At 37.3% G+C, this 27,104-nt stretch overlaps 2 protein-coding genes across 2 annotated transcripts; one reads left to right on the top strand and one right to left on the bottom strand.

Moving 5' to 3' along the window:
- The first annotated feature begins 578 nt into the window (after positions 1-578).
- LOC144446912 (cilia- and flagella-associated protein 337-like) lies at positions 579-21,700 on the top strand. Its single transcript, XM_078136761.1, has 22 exons — positions 579-620; positions 3,278-3,358; positions 4,711-4,779; positions 5,006-5,074; positions 9,013-9,047; positions 9,498-9,666; positions 10,504-10,606; positions 10,761-10,845; positions 11,494-11,618; positions 12,065-12,138; positions 12,495-12,613; positions 13,933-14,000; positions 14,442-14,590; positions 15,210-15,347; positions 15,852-16,199; positions 16,664-16,734; positions 17,043-17,715; positions 18,258-18,473; positions 19,020-19,353; positions 20,175-20,322; positions 20,790-21,033; positions 21,470-21,700. The coding sequence occupies exons 1-22, from the start codon at positions 579-581 to the stop codon at positions 21,698-21,700; spliced, it is 3,591 nt and encodes a 1,196-aa protein (XP_077992887.1).
- Positions 21,701-22,812: 1,112 nt separating this feature from the next.
- LOC144448959 (uncharacterized) lies at positions 22,813-26,924 on the bottom strand. Its single transcript, XM_078139350.1, has 4 exons — positions 26,710-26,924; positions 26,011-26,187; positions 25,466-25,603; positions 22,813-24,339 (listed from the first exon to the last, which is right to left on the bottom strand). The coding sequence occupies exons 1-4, from the start codon at positions 26,798-26,800 to the stop codon at positions 24,176-24,178; spliced, it is 570 nt and encodes a 189-aa protein (XP_077995476.1). The 5' UTR covers positions 26,801-26,924; the 3' UTR covers positions 22,813-24,175.
- Positions 26,925-27,104: the final 180 nt, after the last annotated feature.

Raw genomic sequence — 27,104 nt, 5'->3', positions numbered from 1 at the left:
GACGACTCCACTTAGTACAGTGTGTGTATAAAAACCCACGAATACAAAGTGTTTAACAACAGCCGAAGGCGTATTCAGTTTAAGTTGTAGAAGTTAGTAGAAATCGATAATCTAATTCCACTCTGCTTCTATAGCGGACATCTCTCGTTGCTAGTGAAAACAAAACCTATGAATACTTAATGATATTTTGAGGATTAGCTAGTGTAGACTAGAGTGGTATGACTAACACCACTGGCGATCTTTAACTGACATCAAACACAATACTTTCAAACTCATACAATTGCATCTCAAATGCTGTTATTATAATTCACTTTACGGATACACAAATCCGCCACGTTTCCAAGTTCAAGCCTTCACCTTGTTGACGGGCGATAAAGATGAGGGACTCGGTGGCGACCAGTCCGACTAAGGGACTTCTACGTCCCGAGGGTCCGAGAAAAGCTTGGGGGTCTGATCGAGGGCCAAGTCGTGGGGTCTCACCGAATAAATATGTCAATCTACAGCCTTCCAGGGTCCCGTCGACTGAACGATTAAAATATCAAGGTGGTAAACCAGCAGCAGCAAGACTAGAGGACGAGATGAACAATGATCATTTGCAGAAGTTGCAGAGTATATTTGAGGTAAGTTGCACAATATAGTTGAGGTAAGTTGCAGAGTATATTTGAGGTAAGTTGCACAGTATAGTTGATGTAAGTTGCACAGTATAGTTGAGGTAAGTTGCACAGTATATTTGAGGTAAGTTGTGCACCTGGTATAAGTCAATTCATCACAGTTACCAAGGTTACCCATATCTAGCTTGCGACTTACAGTATTGATGCAAGCTAACTCATATTTTTGTAGGTTTACTGCATATCAACATTAAATTTGTAATTATTGCCCCATTACTCACAGTTTATATTTTGTGAAAGTGAAACTAAAGCTTTCGTCCACACCTGTCATGGAGACTTGTTCGCCAGTCTTGCTTTAACTGTGTTTAGTGGTTCAATTGTTTGATGATTTCAATGTCACAAGCTATCATTTTATCGTCTTACAAGTAAGTTATAAAAACTTGACAATGTCAGAATATCGTTAGACAATGAAGATTTTGTGATGCACCGTAATATGATAATGAAATTGAGAATGGCATTCATTCTATACAATTCCATTGTATTAACATCGTCATTCTCTATACAACTGTTGTCGTATGTGCATGTAATTAGATGTATGGTTCACCATAGAAAATGAGTTGATCAAAAAAGGTATCTCCCATGTATGGCCATGGTGATAATTTCTATCATTAACGTGACATCTACGGGTTCAAAGTCAAAACTGTATTACAGATATAAACAAAGATGACAAACGTAAAGATTGTACACTATGTAAAAGCTCAGTTTAATTGTAATGACAACGTACAGACATGTCATGGCTATCTGGTGGGGAGGAGGGTGACATTTAATCGCCGAGTTTACAGTTGAGCAATTAGTCAAATTGTAATGGTCATGTGAGAACGGTTGTAAAGTTATATTGTAATGTTCATGTGAGAACGGTTTTGAAGTCAAATTGGCGTTATCCAGCACCTATTGTCAAGCATGCAGTGAATTCACTTCTAATAACTAACGACGTATTTCACACTGATTGTGAATTTCGGAATCGTCATTGAAATTACTTTATCAGCATTTTCTTCTATACCATGTAAGTTTACATATTATTATATTACTGGTATAGAACGAGATGAAAGATGAAATTTGAATTTATCCCAAACTGACAACTGAACACGTTCTGTAACTTGTAAACTGATGTAGTCAATTCCTATATAGAGTCAGTAGGCTGAATTTCATAGCCAACATACACAGGTACTCTTGTAATTTGAAAGGTTCTAACATTTGAACACTGAATATAAACTATTCATCGAATTTCCGATTTGTGTCTTATTTAAAGAAAGTGTAGTGTCATTATTGACAGATTTATAGTTTATGCACACTTTGACGTACGTCTTGAAACAGTCTCTCGTACACGTATAGTCTGTCAGATACAGACATTCGTGCCACGCTGTCAGCCACCACTGAAGCGGCTGGACTACACGACGTATATTATAAGTACATGTACTGCAAACGATAAGGTGAAACATGTATAATTTTTGATAGTCTTAACATAAAGATAAAACAGTTACACCCTATTTCATCTCGAGGATATTATTGAGTTGACAGCCTAAGTAAACCATGTCTAAATTACACACACACACACACGCACGCACGCACGCACGCGCGCGCGCGCACGCACGCACACACACACACACACACACACACACACACACACACACACACACACACACGGTAAGAGCATAAGAACAAGAATTCCTATTATAAACTTAAACTCTTATTCTCTAGTCTCCTCTTGCCATGCTGTATGTATAGGTTCACATGTTTCGGGGATTTCATGTTTGAACAAAATATGCCTTATTGTGAATTTAAAATGACAACATCAATGGTTTGGTACTATCAGGGTTCAATAAACAATGCAGGTATAGGGTACGCACCGTGACAACAATTGACTTAATTATATGCAGCCATGGCATTCACACGGTGAGGTAGCGGTTATTTACCACCTACTGTGTACATTGACGTTCTATACACTGTACCTGAGAACTTTTTAATGACCGCTACAGTCAGGAGGGGGTGTTATTATCTTCACAGCGTTTAATGTCATTTCCAGCTTCAATGCCATTAAATATTTATACGTTCAACGGTAAACAAGTGAGTCAGCGATTAGCTGATCAATACTTGTACTGTTATTACGGTATGTAGAATTGAATGTATAACAATCTTTAATGGCCAACTTCTACCAAACCAATAACGTCGTTTTAGTCTCTGTTTTGTCCATCAAAGTAAAGATCACCTTTAGCACACACCCCAATACCAAAGAACTGTGAACTGGCTAGAAATGAAGACCGAGAACAAAAACATTTCTAAATCACAGTATAACATCACACTATTATTCACCTTGTGCCGAATCATAGCTAACATCCACTGTGACAGTCACTTGTGAGCTAATATTCTATTCCAGGATGGTAATATTCTAGTCTAGGATGATCATAATAGCGGTAACGGTATTTTTTAATATCGTATCTACCTAATGATGTCATTATTTTGTATTATGATCATCCTAGACTAGAATATTATCATCCTGGAATAGAATATTAGCTCACAAGTGACTGTGCTAACATCTAGAAATAAACGGCATGTACAATCTTGAAATGTAAAAACTGTACACCAAATTTCCTCTAACTTTGTCAATCTAGGAAGCTGACGAAGATGGCGGAGGGGGATTGGACATAGATGAATTCCGCCAGGCTATGAAGAAAACCATGGGGGCTGGACAGGTAAGTAATCGATCAGTGACAGTTAGGAAGTGCTTAGGAGAAAGTGTCACAAAAGTTAGATTATTTAGAATATACGCATATGTGTATTTATGTTAAGTATTCTATACCCAGGCAAGACTCACATGTAACGAGTGATAGATGTATATCTGAAGAAAAACAATTATATTCGGTAGACTTTTCCATCGAATTTTGGTCACTTTATTTCGTCTAACGTCTTCTTTGAAAGACTGTAACGCTCCGAGATGTGAGATTTGTTTTGTTTTGTTTTGTTTTGTTTTGTTTTGTTTTGTTTTGTTTTGTTTTGTTTTGTCGAGTAGACTACCTTCTGTATAATAGAAGTTTACAGCGATGAGAGATAGTGTTTGGATGACGTATTTTAAATCACATTTTGTATGATTGTACGCGTTTAATCTATCTTCATAATCCACTTGTTTTATTTCATTGCATGATGTTCATGGCTTTATAGCAGGAAGACGTAAGTCCCAATATTCCAAGTCCTTTGACAAACATTTTTGTATTGATGTGCATGTCTGATTTGCTGTGTCAACTCCTAACCGTAACGATCTATTAAAGTGTTCATTTTAACAGTAGATCAAGAAATAACATGTAACAGCAGAACCCCTCACTTGATTTCTGTTTATTCAAGTCGTTGGTATTGTTTGATGCACAGTAAAGTGTGGTAGATCTTGGGTTGTTGAAGAAAAATCTCTTCACCTGCAGAACACAATATATGGTCACTATGTTGTTTTACATTGCTTAATTTCTCTCTATAAATAATATATCTGAATGGGATGTTCCCCCTTTAACTGTGATTCTTTCCTATTCTTGCATTATCTCTAGATCTTGTTAAAGTTACATAGTCTGCAACATTATGGTCTTCGGCGATTACTTTATTTCATATTCAAATATACTTGTGCTATTTCAACTTCAAAAATGTGTTAACTCATGCCCAGCTACTGGTATAGCTCTAACTAGTAGCATATGTCATTATGACACAATACTTTGGTTACCAATAAATTCAGAAAACGCCGCAGAATTGATTTCCACTGTCTCCATATTCCATATTTAACTACAGTGTCGACTCAGATTTCCTCCTGAATACATTTTAGCGTATAGTATGCATGTGTATTTTGTACACTGTATCTGGTCAACTATGACCTGTGTTTACATACTGTGGTACTTTAATAATACGTGTTATCTCTTCTATACTATATATTGTACACTAACACGGCGTGTGGTAATGAATGCAGTGTGTCCAACTAAATACTCTTTGGCAATGTTCACTTCAAAGTGTAGTGATTGTGTGTTTTACGATAATTCACGTTTGATATGTTTTTTTTATCTGCAAACAGGTGGACGATCGTCAGCTGGCAATAGTTTTTATGAAAGTTGACGCAAACTGTGACGGCACCGTTGATTGGGTAGGTACTGATTCATGTGTTACCCACGTGATAAACCTAATATTTCCCCGTACCTATATTCTCACCATGACGAAAAATAAAGACATTGGTAAATGATTCATTGGATGTAACAAACAGATCTACAGACTAAACATACGTAGCCTCAATGCCCGTATAGTATTAATATCTGTCTATTGTTTCACTAGGGAAAATGTCTGAAATATGTTTTTCTATTGTTTCCCAACAGGATGAATACTTGTCATACATGCTATTGGAATATCAGGAACGAGATCTTATGAATAATCTATTCAAAGACGTAAGTTTTACTTATATTAATTCCTGAGAAATAGTTTGTATAGCTTTACACATTGTGAGAGGGGTGGGTACTATAGCTTTACCCATTGTGAGGGGGGTACTATAGCTTTACACATTGTGAGGGGGTACTATAGCTTTACACATTGTGAGGGGGGTACTATAGCTTTACACATTGTGAGGGGGAGTACTATAGCTTTACACATTGTGAGGGGAGGGGGTACTATAGCTTTACACATTGTGAGGGGGTGTACACATTGTGAAGAGGGGGGTTGTTTTGAAGATTTCTTAATTGCTACATAACATGGCGTTATCCCTAGATGAGCCAGAGCAGGGTAGTAGGGTGCTAATTTGTAAGTGCTATCTCGATATGTCAAAACATCCACTACATCCTGAATACATCCTTACTAATGACAACTACAGAGGGCGTTACTTGTTTCCGAACCTGAAAAAAATACGAGGGAACACAGGTGCCCATACATTACTGTCAGCTTTGGTAATGTGTATATCCATCCATGTCAAAGCAGTAAATAAGTACCCTTTCATTCTTTTTATGTGAAATAATTCAAACTAAATATGTATTCAATGTAACATTGCATGTCCTCTCCAAAATAACCCATTTTAATGATATTCCAGAATTAAAATAAATCATAAATGCTTCCCATGGCCCATCATAAAGTAAAAGCCCTAAACGTTTTACATTAAAATGTGTATACTAGCATTGTGTTGTAAATACTGGATTTTAATTTCATGACTGGTTTGTTTTTATTACCCGCCCTTACATTGATTACCTACGACAGTTCGTAAGTATTTAACAAGTTTTATAACATATCTCCTGTGTGTTGAGATCACTTTGCACTGCAGTCTGTCTTATGGTGTCTATTTTGTGTCTTGCCATTCACTTCCTGACTTCATGTATCATTGACAGTCACAAAATCACGTCATCCCTGACTCTTGTTGTTCAACAACGTGTGTATATAAACCCACACTTGATATTCAGATTTATTCACTGCAACTTAAGTTTTAATTGGCGCAGACGACATCTACTGAGTCTGGAGCAAGAGCAATTGTTTTTGTGCTCTTGTAGAACAAACTGTGCTGGGGACTATCACTGTGTAGAACAAACTGTGCTAGGGACTATCACTGTGTAGAACAAACTGTGCTAGGGACTATCACTGTGTAGAACAAACTGTGCTAGGGACTATCACTGTGTAGAACAAACTGTGCTAGGGACTATCACTGTGTAGAACAAACTGTGCTAGGGACTATCACTATGTAGAACAAACTGTGCTAGGGATAGGGACTATCACTATGTAGAACAAACTGTGCTAGGGACTATCACTGTGTAGAACAAACTGTGCTAGGGACTATCACTATGTAGAACAAACTGTGCTAGGGACTATCACTATGTAGAACAAACTGTGCTAGGGACTATCACTATGTAGAACAAACTGCTAGGGACTATCACTGTGTAGAACAAACTGTGCTAGGGACTATCACTGTGTAGAACAAACTGTGCTAGGGACTATCACTGTGTAGAACAAACTGTGCTAGGGACTATCACTGTGTAGAACAAACTGTGCTAGGGATAGGGACTATCACTGTGTAGAACAAACTGTGCTAGGGATAGGGACTATCACTGTGTAGAACAAACTGTGCTAGGGACTATCACTGTGTAGAACAAACTGTGCTAGGGACTATCACTATGTAGAACAAACTGTGCTAGGGATAGGGACTATCACTATGTAGAACAAACTGTGCTAGGGACTATCACTGTGTAGAACAAACTGTGCTAGGGACTATCACTATGTAGAACAAACTGTGCTAGGGACTATCACTGTGTAGAACAAACTGTGCTAGGGACTATCACTGTAGAACAAACTGTGCTAGGGACTATCACTGTGTAGAACAAACTGTGCTAGGGACTATCACTGTGTAGAACAAACTGTGCTAGGGACTATCACTGTGTAGAACAAACTGTGCTAGGGACTATCACTGTGTAGAACAAACTGTGCTAGGGACTATCACTGTGTAGAACAAACTGTGCTAGGGACTATCACTGTGTAAAACAAACTGTGCTAGGGATAGGGACTATCACTGTGTAGAACAAACTGTGCTAGGGATAGGGACTATCACTGTGTAGAACAAACTGTGCTAGGGACTATCACTATGTAGAACAAACTGCTAGGGACTATCACTGTGTAGAACAAACTGTGCTAGGGACTATCACTGTGTAGAACAAACTGTGCTAGGGACTATCACTGTGTAGAACAAACTGTGCTAGGGACTATCACTGTGTAGAACAAACTGTGCTAGGGACAATCACTGTGTAGAACAAACTGTGCTAGGGATAGGGACTATCACTATGTAGAACAAACTGTGCTAGGGACTATCACTATGTAGAACAAACTGTGCTAGGGATAGGGACTATCACTATGTAGAACAAACTGTGCTAGGGACTATCACTGTGTAGAACAAACTGTGCTAGGGATAGGGACTATCACTGTGTAGAACAAACTGTGCTAGGGACTATCACTATTTTACCATTTCTTCAAAACAGATCTGATTCTTTTACGACGGTATCAAAGTAAAATCCAAGACATAGTAGAGCTCACATATTGATGTCAAGTCAAAATATCAAAACATTAGTTTAAAATGAAAACATTTTCAAAGATTACCGTAAAATATGTACTCCTGATAATCTGTGCTGGATGTTAGGTAGACGAGTACAGACAACACTTGTTGTGGTTTTCAAAGACAACGACTTCACAATCATACTAAATTAACTCTGCACTGTTGCTAACACTGAATTACTTTACCATACTCGTTTAGAATATAGCTAGTTGGTACATACTGGTCTATTAAAGAATGGCGGGCTTTATCCTCCGTTTGTTTCATGTTCTTTTGGTTTTCAAGTACTAAAACGTAGGATTTTGAAGTAATTTACACTTTAAGTGATAGGCGGTACTGTATGTACATGCGAAATTCAAATCAAGATATTCTACAAAATTTATAAATACAAATCAATTACGAACAATCTTCTGTTAGGTGTAACGTTAACCAGTTACACATGGAACCTTTTACATCCTAGCACCCAGTGGCCACATCTTAGTGCTAAGAAGAAGAGCACAGCTATGTACCAGCTGTGTGTATCACAACCCCGTAACAATTCAAGGTATATTTTTCCACAGCCCTGGTACATGGTTGTGAACAATATGCCTGATGTGGAATACCACCTCTGTGCCACGACTGTTTTGCACATTCCAGTACCATAGCTGTGTACTACACACTAGCACACAATTGTGCACATCCATGTAGCAGTTATGGTGGAATAATACAAACCTTTTATCCGACTAGCATTGCTCACATAGCTGGCACGTGGTTGTGGGAAATACCCCAGTTACAGCAATGTTGGCATAGCTGGTGCATGGCTATGGGAAATACCTACGTTGCAGCTATGCTGACATACCTGGTACACATGGCTGTGGGACAAAGCTTGTGTACATGGATGTTATAACAACCTATGCTGCATTGCTATTTTAAACATCCATGTTACATTGCTGTTGGCATACCAGTTACACATCAATCTAGATAGGTTTACACCTAGTGTGTTGGCAGAGCTTTTACACGGATATTGTACACATAGCTGGTACACCCCCCCGTGGCTTCATTGAACATGTACAGATAAATGTATGTGCACAATCCTGTCCTAGGTATGTGAATGTTACAGGGATGTGCGTGGTTCCCTGTGTACCTAGTACCTCTGATACTCAGAGGTGATTTAACTATCTTTAATTTTGGGGTGTGGATAGAGGGGTGATTAATTATTTTCAATTTTGGGGGTGGGGTGGAGGGGGTGTTTTAACTATCTTTAATATATCTGTGTATAACTACAGGACACAAAGTAAAATGTCCTCACATCTTATTCTTGTCCTTCTCAAGGTACCATTCCCAAAGACACTGAGAGAAATTCAGAGGTGAGAAAACAACTAATGTATTCATGGCGTGTGTATTTACACTGTCACGTGATATCGAACTGAGTACACGATGTAGACATCTGATCCGAGTGAGGATAGATTAAGAGAAAGCAGTAAGACGACATACAAACAATGAAAAACAAATGAAAAACACAATTAGAGGTGAAATACGGAAAATGAAAAAAAAAAAAAAGTTTTCTATTTGATCAGATTTGATTCAGATTGACAGTGTAAATGTACAGTTGTTATTCTACCTAGTAATTCAAGTCAAATACATGACAAAACAGACTGTAAAACGAACATGGTTTGCAGTGATTGAAAACTGATTTTCACTCTCCTTCTAAAAGTATTCTGTAACCTCTGCAATTCTGCAATATGGATTTTATGAGACAATCAAAATTATAAGTTCGATTTCACTTATACATGGATGTTCCTATTTTGTTCACATAGCAACCATCGAGACATGATAAGCAGTATTAAATTTTTGCCAACGGTAACTCATCGTCATGGCAGTGTAGCTGATGAATCTGACCATTCGTTTGGACGGTATATTACTGTCAGCAAGGAAGGGGTCGTCAACTTTTGGACCCTCGATATGACCAATTTACGGTCGGTCACTGTAAGTTTAAGAGTTTCCTATCCGTCATGAACTTGACGTTGACATTCTAGAATTACTTCCTCTCTCTGTCTGTCTGTCTGTCTGTCTGTCTGTCTGTCTGTATATATGTCTGTATGTATATATGTCTGTTTAGCTGTTTGTTTGTTTGAGTTATATATATATATATATATATATATATATAACTCGGTGAGTATCAATCTGCTAAGACAGTGCTCTATACCGCAGTGGCAGAGCGTAATAGTTTTGGTAGTACTGGAACTTCTTCTTGGTTGTAACTCGGAGTTTCACGCATTGTGCGATCATCAGACAACTCCCGAGTTGTCTGATGATCGCACAATGCGTGAAACTCCGAGTTACAACCAAGAAAGAGTTCCAGTACTACCAGAACTATATATATATATATATGGTATATATATATATATATATATATATATATATATATATATATATATATATATAACTCGGTGAGTATCAATCTGCTATAAGACAGTGCTCTATACCGCAGTGGCAGAGCGTAATAGTTTTGGTAGTACTGGAACTCTTTCTTGGGTGTAACTCGGAGTTTCACGCATATTGCGATCATCAGACACTCTGATGAGTGTCTGATGATCGCAATATGCGTGAAACTCCGAGTTACACCCAAGAAAGAGTTCCAGTACTACCAAAACTATATATATATATATATATATATATATATATATATATATATATATATATATATATATATATATATATATATATATATATACATATAATTTCATTCTTCTTTCGCCAATATATATATATATATATAATGTCCCCACGTTATATTACTTTTTCTATATAATTGTGTTTCAGTTGGAGCAACCAAGAGACAAAGTGAAACCAATGTGGATAACGGACATGATATGCATGCCAAACATCAATATGATAGCTATGTCATCCACGGAAAGAGATTTATGTAAGTACAAACAATATTTAATACTATCATACAAAAATGTACTGTTTTTCAGTATGTTGGTGAAAATGTAGGTGGTGCTATTGTTCCATACCAAACAATAGGTGGTGTTATTGTTCCATACCAAACAAACTAACTCTTTGTATTTCTTTATCAGGTTTTTATGACGTCAATGCAAGTAAATTTGATAAAGTATTCCAAGTGTCGGGAATGGAACATGCTCCTCTGTGTATGGATTATTGGTAAGTTAGAGTCTATCTATTTCATGTGATGTCATCCGACAGTGTCAACTATGGACTGTATCAGTTGAGAAACCCAATTTTATGTATTTCGTCAGGTCATATGTAGCAAAATACTCGCACAGTGAGTGCAATATGGTATTGATTTTACTCAACTTTAGTACGATTTGATTTACTTACTTTCCTCCAGTAACACATGAGTGATATCTCAGTGGTCATGAAATAAATGTTTCTCATGTCAAGATCTCGAAATAGCTATTACCTATAGTATTTTGCAGCCATGAACGATCAAATAGCGACATCTATACCAACGTATATGAATATATTCGTTTGTGGCGAATGAGATCTAACTTTGTATTAGAAAATGTACCTTCGATAGTGAAGCTAATCATGTCCGTGTATATATTTTTTTTACATAGAACCGATCACTAGCAAACCTTTTTCCAGTTGTATTCTTATCTATTATAAGAAGAATTTAAAATAGTAGTGTAGTTAGGATGATGATGATGATGATGATGATGACGACGATGACGATGATGATGATGATGATGATGATGATGATGATGATGATGATGATGATGATGATGATACAGATTACAACTTTACTGTTATCGTCGACTTTTGTTTATCTTTTTACGCCTTTTGTTCTAGGTATGACATAAAGAATATGAACAACGCTGTGTTAGCGTTTGGTGACTCGGGAGGCAATGTTTGTGCATTCGTGTTTACAGAAGCGTTGGGTTCGGCATTGTTTGGCTCTCAGAATGCCAAAGGAGGTAAATTCACTTATACCTAGTACATGTATTCAGTTATCTAAAGGACGATGGGTTTGCAGGGCTTTTAATTTCATCTTAAATTTAAAATTGTGTAATGAGCGGAAATTTGATTGAATGTGTATTCATGTGCTCTCAGGAGAAGTGCTAATATTTTAATATAATACTTTAGACTTTTCTGTAACCACGTTAATCATAGACCCTCATGCTGGAGTATATGAAATTATAGACCCTCCACCAACAGGGTCCATGATTTAATATGCTGGAGTATATGAAATCATAGACCCTCCACCAACAGGGTCCATGATTTAATATGCTGGAGTATCTTAAACTGAAATAATTATTGAACATGTCATGGGGTAAACGTACATATTTCAAAAATGGAAATCTTTTTATTGTTATTAGTCAATACAAACCTACGTGTTTGTTTGTTTGTTTTTTGCCCTCAGTTGGCTGTAGAAGAGTACCTTTCCATGAAATCCTAAAGGGTGGTGTGAAAGGAATACGTGCTATCAGATATCTGGTGAGTTGGTCTCTTACACGTAAACAACTAATAACATAAAACACATAAAGAAACACATTAAAGTGGATATTAAAGGTACGTGCAATCACATCCGTACACAATCCAGTAATAAACGTGACGACAACAACATAACACAAATGCGAAAAGTAAATGGTATAAACTATCTACGAACTTTGCAAAGTGAAAACAATAGTTGGAGATTAAAATCTTGAGGAAAACGCGAGCATTAAATGACTTTATACGAATGTAAACGTACTTCCTTATTGATCTGGTATTAGTTACTGTACGTCATTTCACCAAATTTAAGGACAACATTGTCACCTTGTCTTGATTCTGAATTGCTTTCTTCTTTTTAGAACGTGCACGAGGATTGGGTACGGAAAGTCCAATACTGTCCCAATTTACAGTCTGTCATTTCATGTGCTACCACGTCAGAAAACTCCATGTTCACTGGAAGTGTCGACAGAAAGAAAACGTATGTTGTGACAATGCATGATCACGCCTTTAAATTGATATCAGGTGCAGCCAACGAGTCATTTTTCTGAAATTATTACAGAAAGTTAAAACATAGCTAATAAACACTTTTTACATAATTTTACGTTTGATTCAAGATTGGAGGGGAAAGTGAAAGGTGTTCGTATCTGCCCCCCCCCCCCCTGCGATATTACACGACATGTCCTCCCGCCAGATTTGCCCTCCCACTGCCCGCTCTCCGCAATTTTCGCCAAGGTTTCCCCTCCCTCCGCTACCCTCTACCAGACAAATGGCCTCTGTCCACTATTCGTTGAAGCCCTAATGTTACATTTACTCAGGATGCTAATTGATATACAGTACTCACAACAAAACAGTTTCTTCTTCTAACATATACGTATTGACAGTTGTCATATTAGATTTTGTTGCAATCTCAATGCACTGTCTCGCCAGTTTCGATGACACACATGGTAAAAAATCAATTATTGTATTACATAATTAATTTACATCTTGTGAATATTGTAAAAAAAAAAAAAATAGTAACAAAATATCGAAAACTGCCCGCATTGCCCACTGCCTTTCCCTTTCCCCATATCTTACAGCTAAAATGTATGGTGCCCACTGAAATACCGGGCCATTTTTCCCCTCCCTCTGGCCAAGCTTGGAAAATGCCCGTCCACTGAAACATCGTGTACGAACAGCTTTTTGAACGATAACAGCTTCGTTGGCTGCATCTGTTGAATTACTGCACTACAATGGATAACAAGATAGACTGGGAATCGTTATGGAAATGTGTCTACATCTAGTCACGATCATTTATTTTATTATCTAAATATTCATTGATAATGGCTATTGTGCATTTCTCGTCCACAATTAATTGCAATATGTCAAATAATTACGGAAAAAGTATGTGCTTGCTAGTGAAGACATTAAAAGGTTGTCTGATTGTAAATGTTGTAGCAACAGCCTTCTTTCAAAAGTATGATTGTGACGGTATTGGTGTGTGTGTGTGTGTGTTGCCAACAAAGATACACACATTTATCATGACAGGTTTGCCTATATGTCAATCAACGGTAGAACTTACCTCAGCTATTGACAGTTATCAAACTACAGCTCTGAAAATAATCATTTACTTTGCTCAGGACCACGCTATTATTTGGTAACTTTGCAACAAAAAATGGAATTAAATATATATCAATTGACACAAAAGGCGTTGCTCGATAAGCAGATAGCAAAATCGTCAAAACAGTTGTGAGGATATGAACACGTGACCATGGTATTTCGACATTCACACCTTCTGTAACATTTTTTTTATCATTTCAGGGGTTCAATTTTTAGGATTCGTAAAGGCCTTCAATGTTTTGAGTATTCTAAGGAATGGAATGTCATTGGTACGTCAAACCCAAAATATAATTTACATTTATTGCTATAATGTGGAAAAATAAGAGTTTCTTTTGAATATCTCTTACATTTGTCAAATTCGATCGATAAGTCCAGAATGCTGTTATGATTTTGTCGTTCTAACGCAGACTTGTTATCACAGACAACGACGAACAAGATTAATTTCGGAGATGTTGTTATTGTTTGTCTTGCTGATGTTGTTGATTGTGTTAAAAAAAATTACTTGGTACTAATTTGGGATTTCTTCAACTCAACCCTCAACAAGTGCAACGACCATTTTGGGATTAAATAACGTGTGAAGAAGATAAGCCTACCGAAAGAATATGACACATTCATAAAATATTATTTTATTACTAGTTTAATACTAGTTACACTTTCAATATGACACGTTTGGAAAATTAAGAGTCGCGTGTTTTGTTCTTCTTTGCCAGTAACGGGTGGAATGGACCGAACAGTCCGATTTTGGAACCCGTACGTGACAACCAAAGCCACGGCTGTAATGAAGGGTCATAATTCAGCTATAATGCATATCACACTGAACGGAAACAATGGCCAAATTATAAGTGTGGCTAAAGACAAGGTATTAATCTTCTCCTTGCTTTTTTTAGCCATCTTTTAATCTTTATTTAGTTATATTTCTGCACCACATCCAGATTTTGTTTTGTTACATGCACGTTGTGAAACGCTTCGTTATCACAGATTTTGTCTTTTTCGACAGTCACATTGATACATGTTCGATTCATTTCTAATTTTATAGTAATGAAACACAGACATATATTATATATATATAATTTATTCTTCAGTGATCACGATTCAATTTGAAGAAGCAAAATTTTAACTTTTACTTACACGTGTAATAAGACCATTCACTTTCAATTCGTAATCTCAGCTCTTATGGATTATATGCTCGCAGAGAGTTGACGATCTATAAAAGGCCGTTGTGGCACTATAGGTCCGTGCCGGGGGTAATGATTGTAAAGCTCTTTGAGCACAGTTGGAAAGCCCTATATATAAAAGAAAAAAATCCTAAATTTTCAAACTTGGCATACAGTATTAAGTACGTGTAATACTCCACCATGTCTATGAGTTCACTGATCATTCTATGAAATACGGAGATTTTTGTTGTTTTACATGTAAATTCATAATTTAGCACTGTGTTAATTTCAGTTGCAGTAATTTGAATGATTAATCTCTTGTAGCAAATCAAAGTATGGGATATGAGAGACCAGACATGTTTACAGACTGTCGCTGGTAGAAATGTACATATGGGACCTCATCTCATTAACACCTTATGTTACAACCCAAGGAATGGTTCTCTTATACTTGGAACTAACATGGTACGTATGGACTTGAACTTTCAATATGAATATACACAGGGTCTGTTAATGCTAAGATCACTACAGAGTTTTGAGGTCTAGGTTTCCTATTTGTTGAACTTCATGACAAAAGCTACCATTGTAGTAATAGATCAAAACTTTGCTCACAAAATGAATAACTTACATTGTTACAACACCATTGTATCAAAATGAAGTCAACGTTTGTTACATAAACATAAATTTGAAGAAAAAAAAATTCACATACAATTTTCGGCTGCACACTAGTTTAGTCTTATTATCCATTATCGAAAAGAGTGAGCCGAGTAAATTTTTAGAGTGAGCCGAATAGTCGGTCAATCGGTTGACAAAAGACTGAAGTAGGCCAGTTTAGTGTAGAATTTAAGGTACATATCAAGGGTTTTGGGAACAAAAGTGTGTGTTGATACATTTGAAATTACAACACAGTTTTATTATTCAAATTAATCTAAACTTGTTCATTTTTTTTAATTTTTCGATGTTATTTAGTTGGGATTGTTTGAAAGGAAAGCGGACGAAGCTGAGATCGGAGAGCCTACATCACACAACAAACCTGTACGTTATTCCCTGTACAACGACTTATTTAATCAAGTTGTAAGTGCCTGTGATGATTCTATCGTCAGTGTATGGGACGTTGATACAGGAACTAAAACCATACAGTTTTCAGCTCACAAAACTATGGAACGAGGTGCCGAACGAAGTGTTGAAATCACAGCTATGACCTATGACCCGAGTAAACGTCGTCTCATCACCGGAGCTAGAGATGGTACGGTGAAAATTTGGAACTTCAATAATGGTGCTTGTCTGAGGGAATTAGAAGTGTTCGATAGTTACGAAGTAAGTTTGGTATCACATATATATAAATACTGAAAAGTATTAACGGTACCAAGTTTTCATATTTACAGCACAGATATTGGCAACATTCATCGCATTTTACTTACATCTCGTTTCCACGTGTCAATGTCTTCTTCGGTACATTGTTTGGATTCTGTTGTATCTCCTCCCCCCCCCCCTTTTATGGGTTAACTTTCAGAAAACCTTAACGCATCGAATTGAATTTAATAAGAACTAGAAGTTGGTGATTCTTGGATGATGATCATGGGTGTTTGCCTCTAAACATCGAGTTGTGGATGGTTATAAAGACAACTTAAGTTAATTAATTAAATTCAATTTAAGATTGAGAACCAAGTTTTGAATAAGTACACCCACAGTGGTTGAGTTAAAAATATTAGGTACTATAATATTCAATCTGTATCATATGTCACCGGATAATTTTCATTCATTTTCCCTGCCATTTTCAGGTAACGGGAATTGTATGTCCCAGACAGAAGATTATTACAACTGGTTGGAACAGAAGACTCACCACGTATATGTGAGTTATTTATACATTGTAATTAATTATTTGTAGAAAAATGATAGCTTGCATATTGTACATTTTTGATACAATAGGTAAGGGTTTTTTTAAATCCAAAAGAGGCGAAATGCTTCCAAAATACCTCGGTTAGAGTGTCGGTTGTTTTAAAGGAGATATGACGGATTGGCCTTTCTAAAACAAAAAGGTGGCCACCATTTACCAACCAATCAGTCACTTTTATGTTAGTCATTATTTTGGATTTCTGCAAGTTATTTTTATATAGCGCTTCGTCATATTCTGATATTTACACTTTTTTTATGTTGCAGCGATTTACAAGATGACGACGATGTCCGACAGTTACCAATCAGGCACAAAGATGACGTTTTGTCATTGGCTTACTACGGACCGAGTCACTTGGGTACGTCATCATACGATGGTGATATCATTATCTGGTCCTTAGAAACAGGTCACATGTTGTCACGTATGAATGCTATGGAAGGTACAAAGCCACAAACTGGTCGTCTAAATACGCCGGTCTCTCCTGTGCGACCGATGGGGAGAGAAAAGAGTGCCACAGGACTTTCTGAAAGAGACACTCGGAAACTAGAAACTAAAACCAGTACGGCAAGCGTTACGTCTAAGGAACCTGAAAACATGGGTTTACGCTCGATCTTAAAACAACCGAAAAGTATTGCAGAAAACGGTGAAAGTGGAGAAGAATTTAAGAATTCTGGAAAGGAAAGTGTGAAGAAGGATTTAGCTACAAATACAATACTGCCAGCGATAAACAATCAGGGACGTATAGTCGCTACGGATCCACACCAAGATAGCAGTGGTGGTGAATCCGATGACTCGAATTCATCTGACGATACTACCAGTACGAAGAGTCAGGACAGAACAGATAGTGCTCAGAGTGGGAGATCGAGTCAAGATTTCTATCGCATCAGTTCAGAAAGTTATGCTGAGTTTCAGAGAAAGCACGAAGCTTCGGTTGACAAGGTAAGAAACTTTATCTAAGCGATCATTAAGGTTACAAGGTACATAAATGCTAGGATTAACCATATTAATATTAGTCAGTTTTCGTGACAAAATTAATAATCGCGATAGCTCTCTAGTGTATGACTATGTTACCACAATTTAAATATCGATGCTTACCTTTGTTCCCTAGCCCTAGGTTATGGGAGCAGATGTTTGCCTCTGCTTTGCCACATCTCTAGTCTGGGGTTTTTGTACAAACGAGGACGAACTCATCAAAACCGACCTGTCCCACCTATTCTAAGATTATCCTAGCAGTGCAGATCGATTTTACTGAGGTCGCCCTCATCTATAAAGAGACCACGACAATACTACTACATATGGCGCTGCCACTTCCCACTAATAAGGACTTCAGGAACGCTACAAAAGTGTCCATTTTGCAGCAGAACGTTTGCCCAAGATTGTCAACTCCAGTAAGAAAGAATGGGAAAGTGGTGTAAAAAGGAAATCCATGTCATGTTGCCAGATATATTGGGTTTTTAAAGTGTGATTTTTTTTCTCTACAGATATTATTCTTACAAGCCCGAGAGCAGGACAAGGAGACTGCAACATTGATGGCTACCGGTGCTGAAGGCTGGGTACGGGCTTGGTCCATCGATCACAAGGGTGGATTGTTGGGACAGTTCCTTGCCACTCATCGAAAGAATGAATCTGTTCTGGCAATGACTACAGACTCCACTAATCAGTATCTCATAACTGGTGATACCATGGGTTACGTCATGGTAAGTATATCATAACTGGTGATACCATGGGTCCATTAAGTCGTCACCCTGTGTTGACAGAGTTTGGATCAATACATTGGACTAGTAATGTATCATGGCATGTGTAAACTTACACCCAACATGTCATCATTATAACACAACCATTTGTTGAACATTTGTACCCAAGTACTGGGTGTATTGGTATCATATCTTCAGAGAAATATATATCGCAGATATCAATCATATCATACAAACATCGATTGGTTAATTTGAGACATCACACCAAATTCAATTGGTTAATGATAATACTGATCTTATCATCTGTAGCAGCACGATAAAGTACTGTATACTGTATACAGCACAGCACATAACATGAAAGACACGATGACAGTACAGTGTTAATGCATATATGGTGGAGATTTCTTTGCATCTGAGGCGGTTTGATCATATAAATTAAGACCAATCCACCATAACCAATACGCTATTGTCATTTGTACACTACTCCTCCAAGTCACACAATACTATATTATATCGTCCCCCTAAAAGTTACATTTCGTCACCACACAGGTTTGGGATATCAGTGAGTACTGCATCAAGGAAAATGCAATTCGCAAAATAGATCATGAAACACGGGCGAGTCGTTTCCCATACCTCAAACCTGATGGACTGATGGAACTGCGCAGTAAACTGCAAACACAATCAAAGTATCAACAGAATCTACCCAAACCTCCACCATCCACAAACCCAGAAGAAACTGTAAAGGAACCCCTCAAGTTGAATGCATACCGGGCCCATCTACAGGCTGTTAATCATGTGGAATATGCTGAAGAGAAAGAATTAATCATTACATCTAGTACGGATTGTTCTGTCAGACTATGGACGTTGTGTGGACGGTATATCGGTAAGTATGAAAATTGATGAAAACTCCGATAAATAGGAGTAGTGTTTGTCTATCTATATATTTTTCTTTTTACGTATAATCATTACTTTTTTTGTCATTTTGTTTTGGTTCACAGTATCTTTGTACATTACGTCTTGAATTAAATTTACATATGAAGACAACCAAAGAACCGCTTGTTTATGATGACAGACTGACTGACTGATTGCCATTGTCTGACCATGGAAGTACAACCCAATTACACTTCCATGGCATGTCTGACCGACCGACCGACTGCATGGCTGACAGACAGACAGACAGACAGACAGACAGACAGACAGACAGACAGACAGACAGACTGACTGACTGACTGACTGACTGACTGACTGACTGACTGAGTTACAAACTGGTTGTCCGACCGACTAACTGACTAACCGACACTTAATTTATTTGATAGTTTTGAATCTGAGAGAGATTTATTGGTGGGTGGGTAGCTGATAGATTGATTGGTGAGCGGTTGAGTTGATTTGTTGGTTAGTTGGTTGGTTGGTTGGTTGGTTGGTTGGTTGGTTGACTGTCTGATTGCATATGAATGTAAGAAATGTAGACTGATGATGGGATCTAAGAGAGAATCGATAAGCTAGAATCATGTACATTTGTATGAAGTTATCCTTGTTACTCCAGTGTTGGTTGTCTGAGATACTAGTAATTTCATATTACATTGAATCTTTCAATGTCCATACCTAGTCTGTACATACACATTGATAAGGCGCCTTTGGTGATTTTTTAAGCGCATCCGTACTTTTCATCAAGTTGACCAGTTTCACCCTTTATCACATCTATAGGTACTTTTGGTCAGAAGGGTGGTTGGGATAAACTAGCAGATCCCATAATTCCTGAAAAGGTGCCTAGGAGACTACCTGGTGACGTCAAACGTGTTGCATCTGCTATCACTCTCAAAGTATTGAATGGCGGTACAAGGCCACGTTGGAAGTGAGTTGAAATTTGAAAAAATTAATTGCCATCAAAACTTACCCTTTGTGTATAACAAACACGTTTTCAACATTTACATTTCTACAGTACGTCATAAACAACGGACTAAACTAGTGACATACACATGTATGGTTAATATTTTGACACGAGGATATGCATCACTTACATACGAATCTATGACACCATTTTGTGAAAGTTATGTTTATGAAATCATATTGAAATGTATTCAGTTTTACAGTTATTCACAAGTTGGAATTTTCGTTCATCGTAGATTGAATATCCATGCGATGTCCGATGTAATCCATTTATAATCTCAACTTTTGATGTAACCTTTGATCCACTCTCTTGTTTTGCTGATCCCAAGCATACTACCCTTTCCTCGTTGTTTTGTGATGTGTAGGAATTTGTTTCTATATCATCGCAACCTGGTCCAATGCATCACATTTTCCCCATTTATTTCATTTCAGTCTTGCACGTAACATTCTACTGTTATGTGCTGCACGAAGAACTCTTGGCAAAGCTACTAACATTGACAGTCTCTTCAAACGGGTGTCTGGTGAAGAGGTGGTCGAAGACACTGATTCTAGTGAAGATGATTCCGATAAGGCAGCTGATAAGGGTGCTTCAAGTATTCTTGGCAAGTCGTACAAACCTAAAACAAGACATAAGATGCCGCCATTGTTGCCAGAAATCAGACAGAATGCTCACCAGGTAAGAGTCTATAAGTTATGGTTTGTAAATCTTCCGACCGCTAGGGGTGGTCTTTTCTATACTAGGGTGAAAACGGATTCTTTGATTCCTATACCCATGTACCAGACTGTGCGAATTTAAAACAATGATTTATCTAAGGAAGCATATAGGAGGGGAAACACTTTACACTGTTCTCCATCATTGTATATAAGTTACATGCTCTCAAGAAGTCAATCTTGTAACCACGTTGTACATAAATGGGATCGACGTTGACATTATGGTGTATTAAAGCAGACAAGGAAGGAATTTTAGTTCGAATATGTTTGTCATCATTGGCAACAATGACTGCTAATTACTGTATATGCAATTCACACACAAATATAGATACACAATAAGTTAACATAGAAATGTATACATATTGATCATGACATGTCTCTATGGCGTTCGTATTTTTCAGTTGTCCGTGTACTCCTCCTTACCATTTTGTGACTTAGATCCGGTCAGTGAACCAAAGTTACCGGCAGTCATCCAACAAATACAAGCAAGAAACCAGTCTCTCGACAATATCGAAAAAGAAGGAAGGGCTACACAGAAAGTGAAAAGACGATTACACGAGATTGTCACTAAACATAAAACTGTCCGAATTCTGACAAAAGACAATAAAGAACAAAGACCGGGCCAAGATTAACTAACATCCCAGATGCACTCTTTTTAAATAGAAATGTATTCTTACATCGATATTGAAGCATTGTTTTCATGTGAATTTTTCAAACGTATTCTGCATGTGACGTCATTTGTATCGCTGGGTATTACTTCATGTCTACAGGTGTACACAAACACTTGCAGTACTCGTTCTATCTATCTGGTAAAACTGCTATTTTCTGTGTATCTAATTGTTGATATGGATAGTTTTTATGGGGTGTAAATAAATATTGCAGTTCTTATTTCAAACTTTCAACATATCTCTCGGTTGGACATTGCAATAATGTTTCACATTGGGATTTGTAGCACAATTGTTTTTGAAAGGAAGAAGGGGAATTAAAATGTGAAAGATCTTCGAAGCACTATGTTATTGAAGTATTCTTAACCATCACTTGCCATTGGCAGAACTTAAACCTGGTATTCAGATGTAATATGTAAATGAGTCAATGTTGTTCAGTACTTGTAGTGAAATGTCGAGGAATCCTCTGTTATGTTCTCAACCGTGCTAACAACGCCAGAAGAAGATTTCATTGCCTGCACAGACCACAGACAAGTAAGAAACTTATCTGTACACAGACCACAGACAAGTAAGAAACTTATCTGTGCACAGACCATAGACAAGTAAGAAACTTATCTGTGCACAGACCATAGACAAGTAAGAAACTTATCTGTGCACAGACCATAGACAAGTAAGAAACTTATCTGTGCACAGACCATAGACAAGTAAGAAACTTATCTGTGCACAGACCACAGACAAGTAAGAAACTTATCTGTGCACAGACCATAGACAAGTAAGAAACTTATCTGTGCACAGACCATAGACAAGTAAGAAACTTATCTGTGCACAGACCATAGATATTCTTGGTCCCCCAAGGTATATGCACAGACATAAAAAGCACCTTAGTCGAGAGAAGAATAACTCGCTCAAGGATTATAACGTATTTTATGACTTTGACTTGGCGCAATTGAACTCTTGACAACTTGAAATATAACACGGGCATTTCAACAGACTTATTTGTATTATTCCATAAATCAAGAATACAACATGAAAACACGACGTGGTATATACTCTATGATAAATTAATATAATAATGCCGTTGTGTGTTTTATTTACAAAAATGTCAATTGTTATCATTATTATAACACTCAATTTTGACACGAGCTTACAAACAAAAACAATCACTACATATGAAAACTAAAGCGACTAAAAACAAATACTTTGTTCAGGTTTCGAATTAATCTATATTTTCGTCAACTTGTATAGTATACATACAAGATGAAAAATTAGAGTATCTCATTACTTGCAATACCACTGTTTCAAAAAAGAATGGACGGTATCTTAACGAATAAGGCCGACCAGATATAAATGCTACAATCACACAATGGAAACATGGCTTTACAAAATTCCCTCTCAACGGGGTGTAAGTAAAAGAAATTACATTGTTTCAACAAGTACAACGAACTTATTAAACTCTGGTATTAAGTGAAAAGATAACGAACTAGTATGTACTAAACACGAGAGGTGGTAATAAATAAAAACTTGTGGAATCGCCGACGTTCAGACTACATACACGTGTAGTGTTCAACGTTGATATCTTTGAAAACACTTTAAAAAAACAAATATTTACAAACTAAATTTATCCAAAAGAAAATATGAAAGAAGTCTCCATTACTTGTGGAATGCATATTATTCGAATTCCAAACCATCCACCATTCGCTTTTTGCAAAATTTGTACCAATTTGTAGTCACGATCACTATAGTTACTACAACATTGTCACCTCGGACATACCACAACGACTGACTTCCTGCATCAATTATATAAATTATCTACACTAAAAACCAAATCACCGTGACACATAAAGGAAAAGTGGAAACTCCTGGGAGAGTTTCTAAATTCTAGATAGATATAATGCCGTCCATATTGATGTAGACGGAATGGTTCCGCTATTGCACGCACGTGCTGGGAATCACACTCTATATAGCGCCCTCTCACACGAAATTCCCAAAAGGCCACTTGCTAGGTGACTAGGACTTTGAACTATAATAGTTACACTTCCTGATAACTTAGGTCAACAAAGGGAATAAAATGCCTGGGTTTGAACTCTACTGTCAAACTTAATTCTAATTCATTCATTTTATGTTGTTTCCTGAGACGTAATGGACACTAGGCCAGGTAAGTCGAAATTGTATATTATATACAGGTGATTGAAACATAGCTTCTAAATGAACTCATATTGTGAGAAAATTCACACCACGTAGAACAAATACACATATTGTTACATACCTATCTGTTTTACATAGATGTGATGTGATTGAATCCAAACGATGATATCAGCAACCACCTGTTGCATTGAGTGCATTTGAACTACTATACACGTATCGTACATTTTACGGCTCTTTCTGGCCTCACTTTGGTGCAATTAAAGCATATATACAAGTCTTTCTTATCAGCTTTGATATTCAATGTCTCCTGCTTTTAAATGTTTTAACCATACTAGCAAGCTCGCTGAGTCCCTCGTAAATGCCGCCACCATTTGTAGCCACAGCGCCTTGTACATACCAAGGGTTGTCACGCAGTGATCTGAGACCAAGGGCTTCTATCAACTCTGCTGGACTACTGGCACCTATAAATCAATACAATTCGAATAAAACAAACTTTAAAGTCAATCTCAGTAACTGTATATTTTATCATTTTCAAAACTCTCGTTATTTGGAACACTCATCGGAGCTCGTTAGTTATTACTGATAGACCGGCTTGTGATAAGGGTATGCTATTCATACAATCACTGCAGCACTTGATAACATAAAGGCTTTTCCCAAACATTACCAGGTCACATATGTCAATTTGGTGGCTCCTAGTTGTTTACTGGTACTCGTAACTCGTATTACAAATTCCATATGTTACGTATAATTTAGGCCTATATAGTGTCATTATGTAGAGAAAATTAAATAAGATACAAACAACACTTGTCAAAATATACCTAGTCATTGCAGCTATTTAATAATTCACACTAGCGTACCCCACCCCTTTGCTATCATTCCAATGTATAGGGTGGCGTGTTATTGAGCATATTTGTATGTATGTATGTATGTATGTATGTATGTATGTATGTATGTATGTATGTATGTATGTATGTATGTATGTATATATATATATATATATATATATATATATATATATATATATATATATATATATATATATATATAAGTATAAGAAATGACTGATATATAAGACAACTGCAGGAGTAATCAGTCCAAATGTCAGTTTTATTTAGCTGTGTATGGCTTTAAACCAAACATAAAGTTCAGGCCAACCTACACAGATCAGTTTGTAGGAATTAATTCTTAGATAGAGATACGGTGATATCCCATCAACCCTATAACCGCGTTCACATTAGAAATCACGTGTATATAGAGTTAACAGTTGGCAATAAGAATAAGAATGACAGTAATGAACCTAGACTGTAAGTGTAAGATATGTCGTGTCGCTCCGCCCGGGCGCCCTCGCTGGCCTGCTCTCTCTCTGACTGTAGATTTCGGGTAGAAATATGAGGGCAACTTCACAGGAGAGGAGTTGACCGATGTGTGGGGGCGCCCCGTCACGGCTTACCTTACAGACTAGAACCCTGCGTTGATTATAGTGTTCAACTCAAAATAATTGTAAAATTAAGGAGCTGTAAATACTAAATAAATGTATTCTGTGACCATGAGTATAGTTGGAATAATGAAACTCATACATGTACATACCTGGTAAGTCTTGTTTGTTAGCAAGTACAACGACCGGAGCACCTCTTGTCATCTCGTCACTTTCTAGAATACCAAACAACTCTTCCTTCGCTTCAGAAAATCGTAGACGGTCAGAACTGTCTACCACGAATATGAGACCTATTTAATAAAGAAAGAAAGACGCTGTTTTAATATGTTGAATCATCACATTGGACCATGAACAGCACAACAACGTGGATAAGGGAGCCTTCAGTAATTACCGAAGACGAAGAACAATGTAGACTGTCACTGTTCTATTATGTTTGGTGATTGATTATAGTGACAGACAGACAGACAGACAGACAGACAGACAGACAGACAGACAGACAGACAGACAGACAGACAGACAGACAGACAGACAGACAGACAGACAGACAGACAGACAGACAGACAGACAGACAGACAGACAGACAGACAGACAGACAGACAGACAGACAGACAGACAGACAGACAGACAGACAGACAGACAGACAGACAGACTGACAGGCACATATATTCATGATACAACGAAAAATTATCTGTCTTACCATCAGTACCGGTATAGTAATGTCTCCACAGAGCTCTGATTTTTTCCTGGCCGCCAACGTCCCACACAGTGAATTCAAGACCTTTCTTTGGTCTGACGGTCTCTACGTTAAAACCAATGGTTGGTATAGTAGTAACGGTTTCGTTTAACTTTATCTTGTACAAAATCGTTGTTTTACCTGAAATGAGCAAAATGGACTGTTATGAGGATACGACGCAAATGCAATTACCAGGATGAAACCTGCTTTTTTCAAGTTGTTCGTTGATATCATCCTAGACTCGGATAACTTTGAACTTTGGTACTTAGGTCTACAAACGAACGAACCAAAGGGACACATTAAGGAAGATAGCGTTTTTTTCATCACTTCACTTTTAAAGTGAGAATGCGAGCATTCATCAAAAAGTTGAAAGTTTGAAATCGGGGTAATACTTGCAAGTGTTGATCGTTCAAACTCACAGGCTATATAGGCACATAATGTAACATTACGAGATAAGTTAATTTTGAACACCTTATGATGCCACTTCTCGATTTCTAAAAGAACGCTTATTGATAGATTCTGTTACAAATACAATTTACTTTAGATCGAAATACATGATAACTCTGATTTTGTACAAATGAGTGTACCAGAGATAGGTCTAAAGGTGTTCTCGAGCGGACACACATATACACTAGACAGAAAAAAATAAAATGTTGCACTTACCAGCTGCATCTAAACCAAGCATTAAGATACGAGCCTGTGAAGTCGACCAGTTACTGATGGCGTCCGCAATTTTTGATAAATAAAGTCCCATGTTATTTTGTTTTGAAACGGTATCCAAGGAAATGTTCAAAATAATGGTAATGTAATGAATGATGATAAAAAATATTGAAGTTGTCGATATCTCAAACTAACTTGTCAAAAGTCGAAGTTGCTTCTTAGCGCTCCGAAAGAAAGTGACTTTATTAGTAGTTCAAGCCTGTATTTATGTGTTTCGCGTCATGATGTGGTTCCCTACACGTGGCCGGTAGAGTCAGACAATAACACGTTGGCGGTATTGACAGTGCAGTGTTGTCAACAAGCCCTTGATTACATCACGCACAACTCTGGCACAACTG

The sequence above is a fragment of the Glandiceps talaboti genome, chromosome 2 (assembly GCF_964340395.1).
Source record: "Glandiceps talaboti chromosome 2, keGlaTala1.1, whole genome shotgun sequence".
Taxonomy (NCBI): domain Eukaryota; kingdom Metazoa; phylum Hemichordata; class Enteropneusta; family Spengelidae; genus Glandiceps; species Glandiceps talaboti.
The sequence above is the reverse complement of the archived record's forward strand: the minus strand, read 5'-3'. Positions and strand labels throughout refer to the sequence as shown.

What these genes read in the sequence shown, in the direction of transcription:
- LOC144446912 (XM_078136761.1), top strand. Translation starts at nt 579, where the DNA reads ATGAACAATGATCATTTGCAGAAGTTGCAGAGTATATTTGAG. An exon ending in TAAGGAATGGAATGTCATTG is followed by an intron (nt 14,001 to 14,441) that starts GTACGTCAAACC and finishes CTTCTTTGCCAG; the next exon opens with TAACGGGTGGAATGGACCGA. An exon ending in TCAGACAGAATGCTCACCAG is followed by an intron (nt 21,034 to 21,469) that starts GTAAGAGTCTAT and finishes CGTATTTTTCAG; the next exon opens with TTGTCCGTGTACTCCTCCTT.
- LOC144448959 (XM_078139350.1), bottom strand. Translation starts at nt 26,800, where the DNA reads ATGGGACTTTATTTATCAAAAATTGCGGACGCCATCAGTAACTGGTCG. An exon ending in GCTTGGTTTAGATGCAGCTG is followed by an intron (nt 26,188 to 26,709) that starts GTAAGTGCAACA and finishes TGCTCATTTCAG; the next exon opens with GTAAAACAACGATTTTGTAC. An exon ending in TTACTATACCGGTACTGATG is followed by an intron (nt 25,604 to 26,010) that starts GTAAGACAGATA and finishes TTTATTAAATAG; the next exon opens with GTCTCATATTCGTGGTAGAC.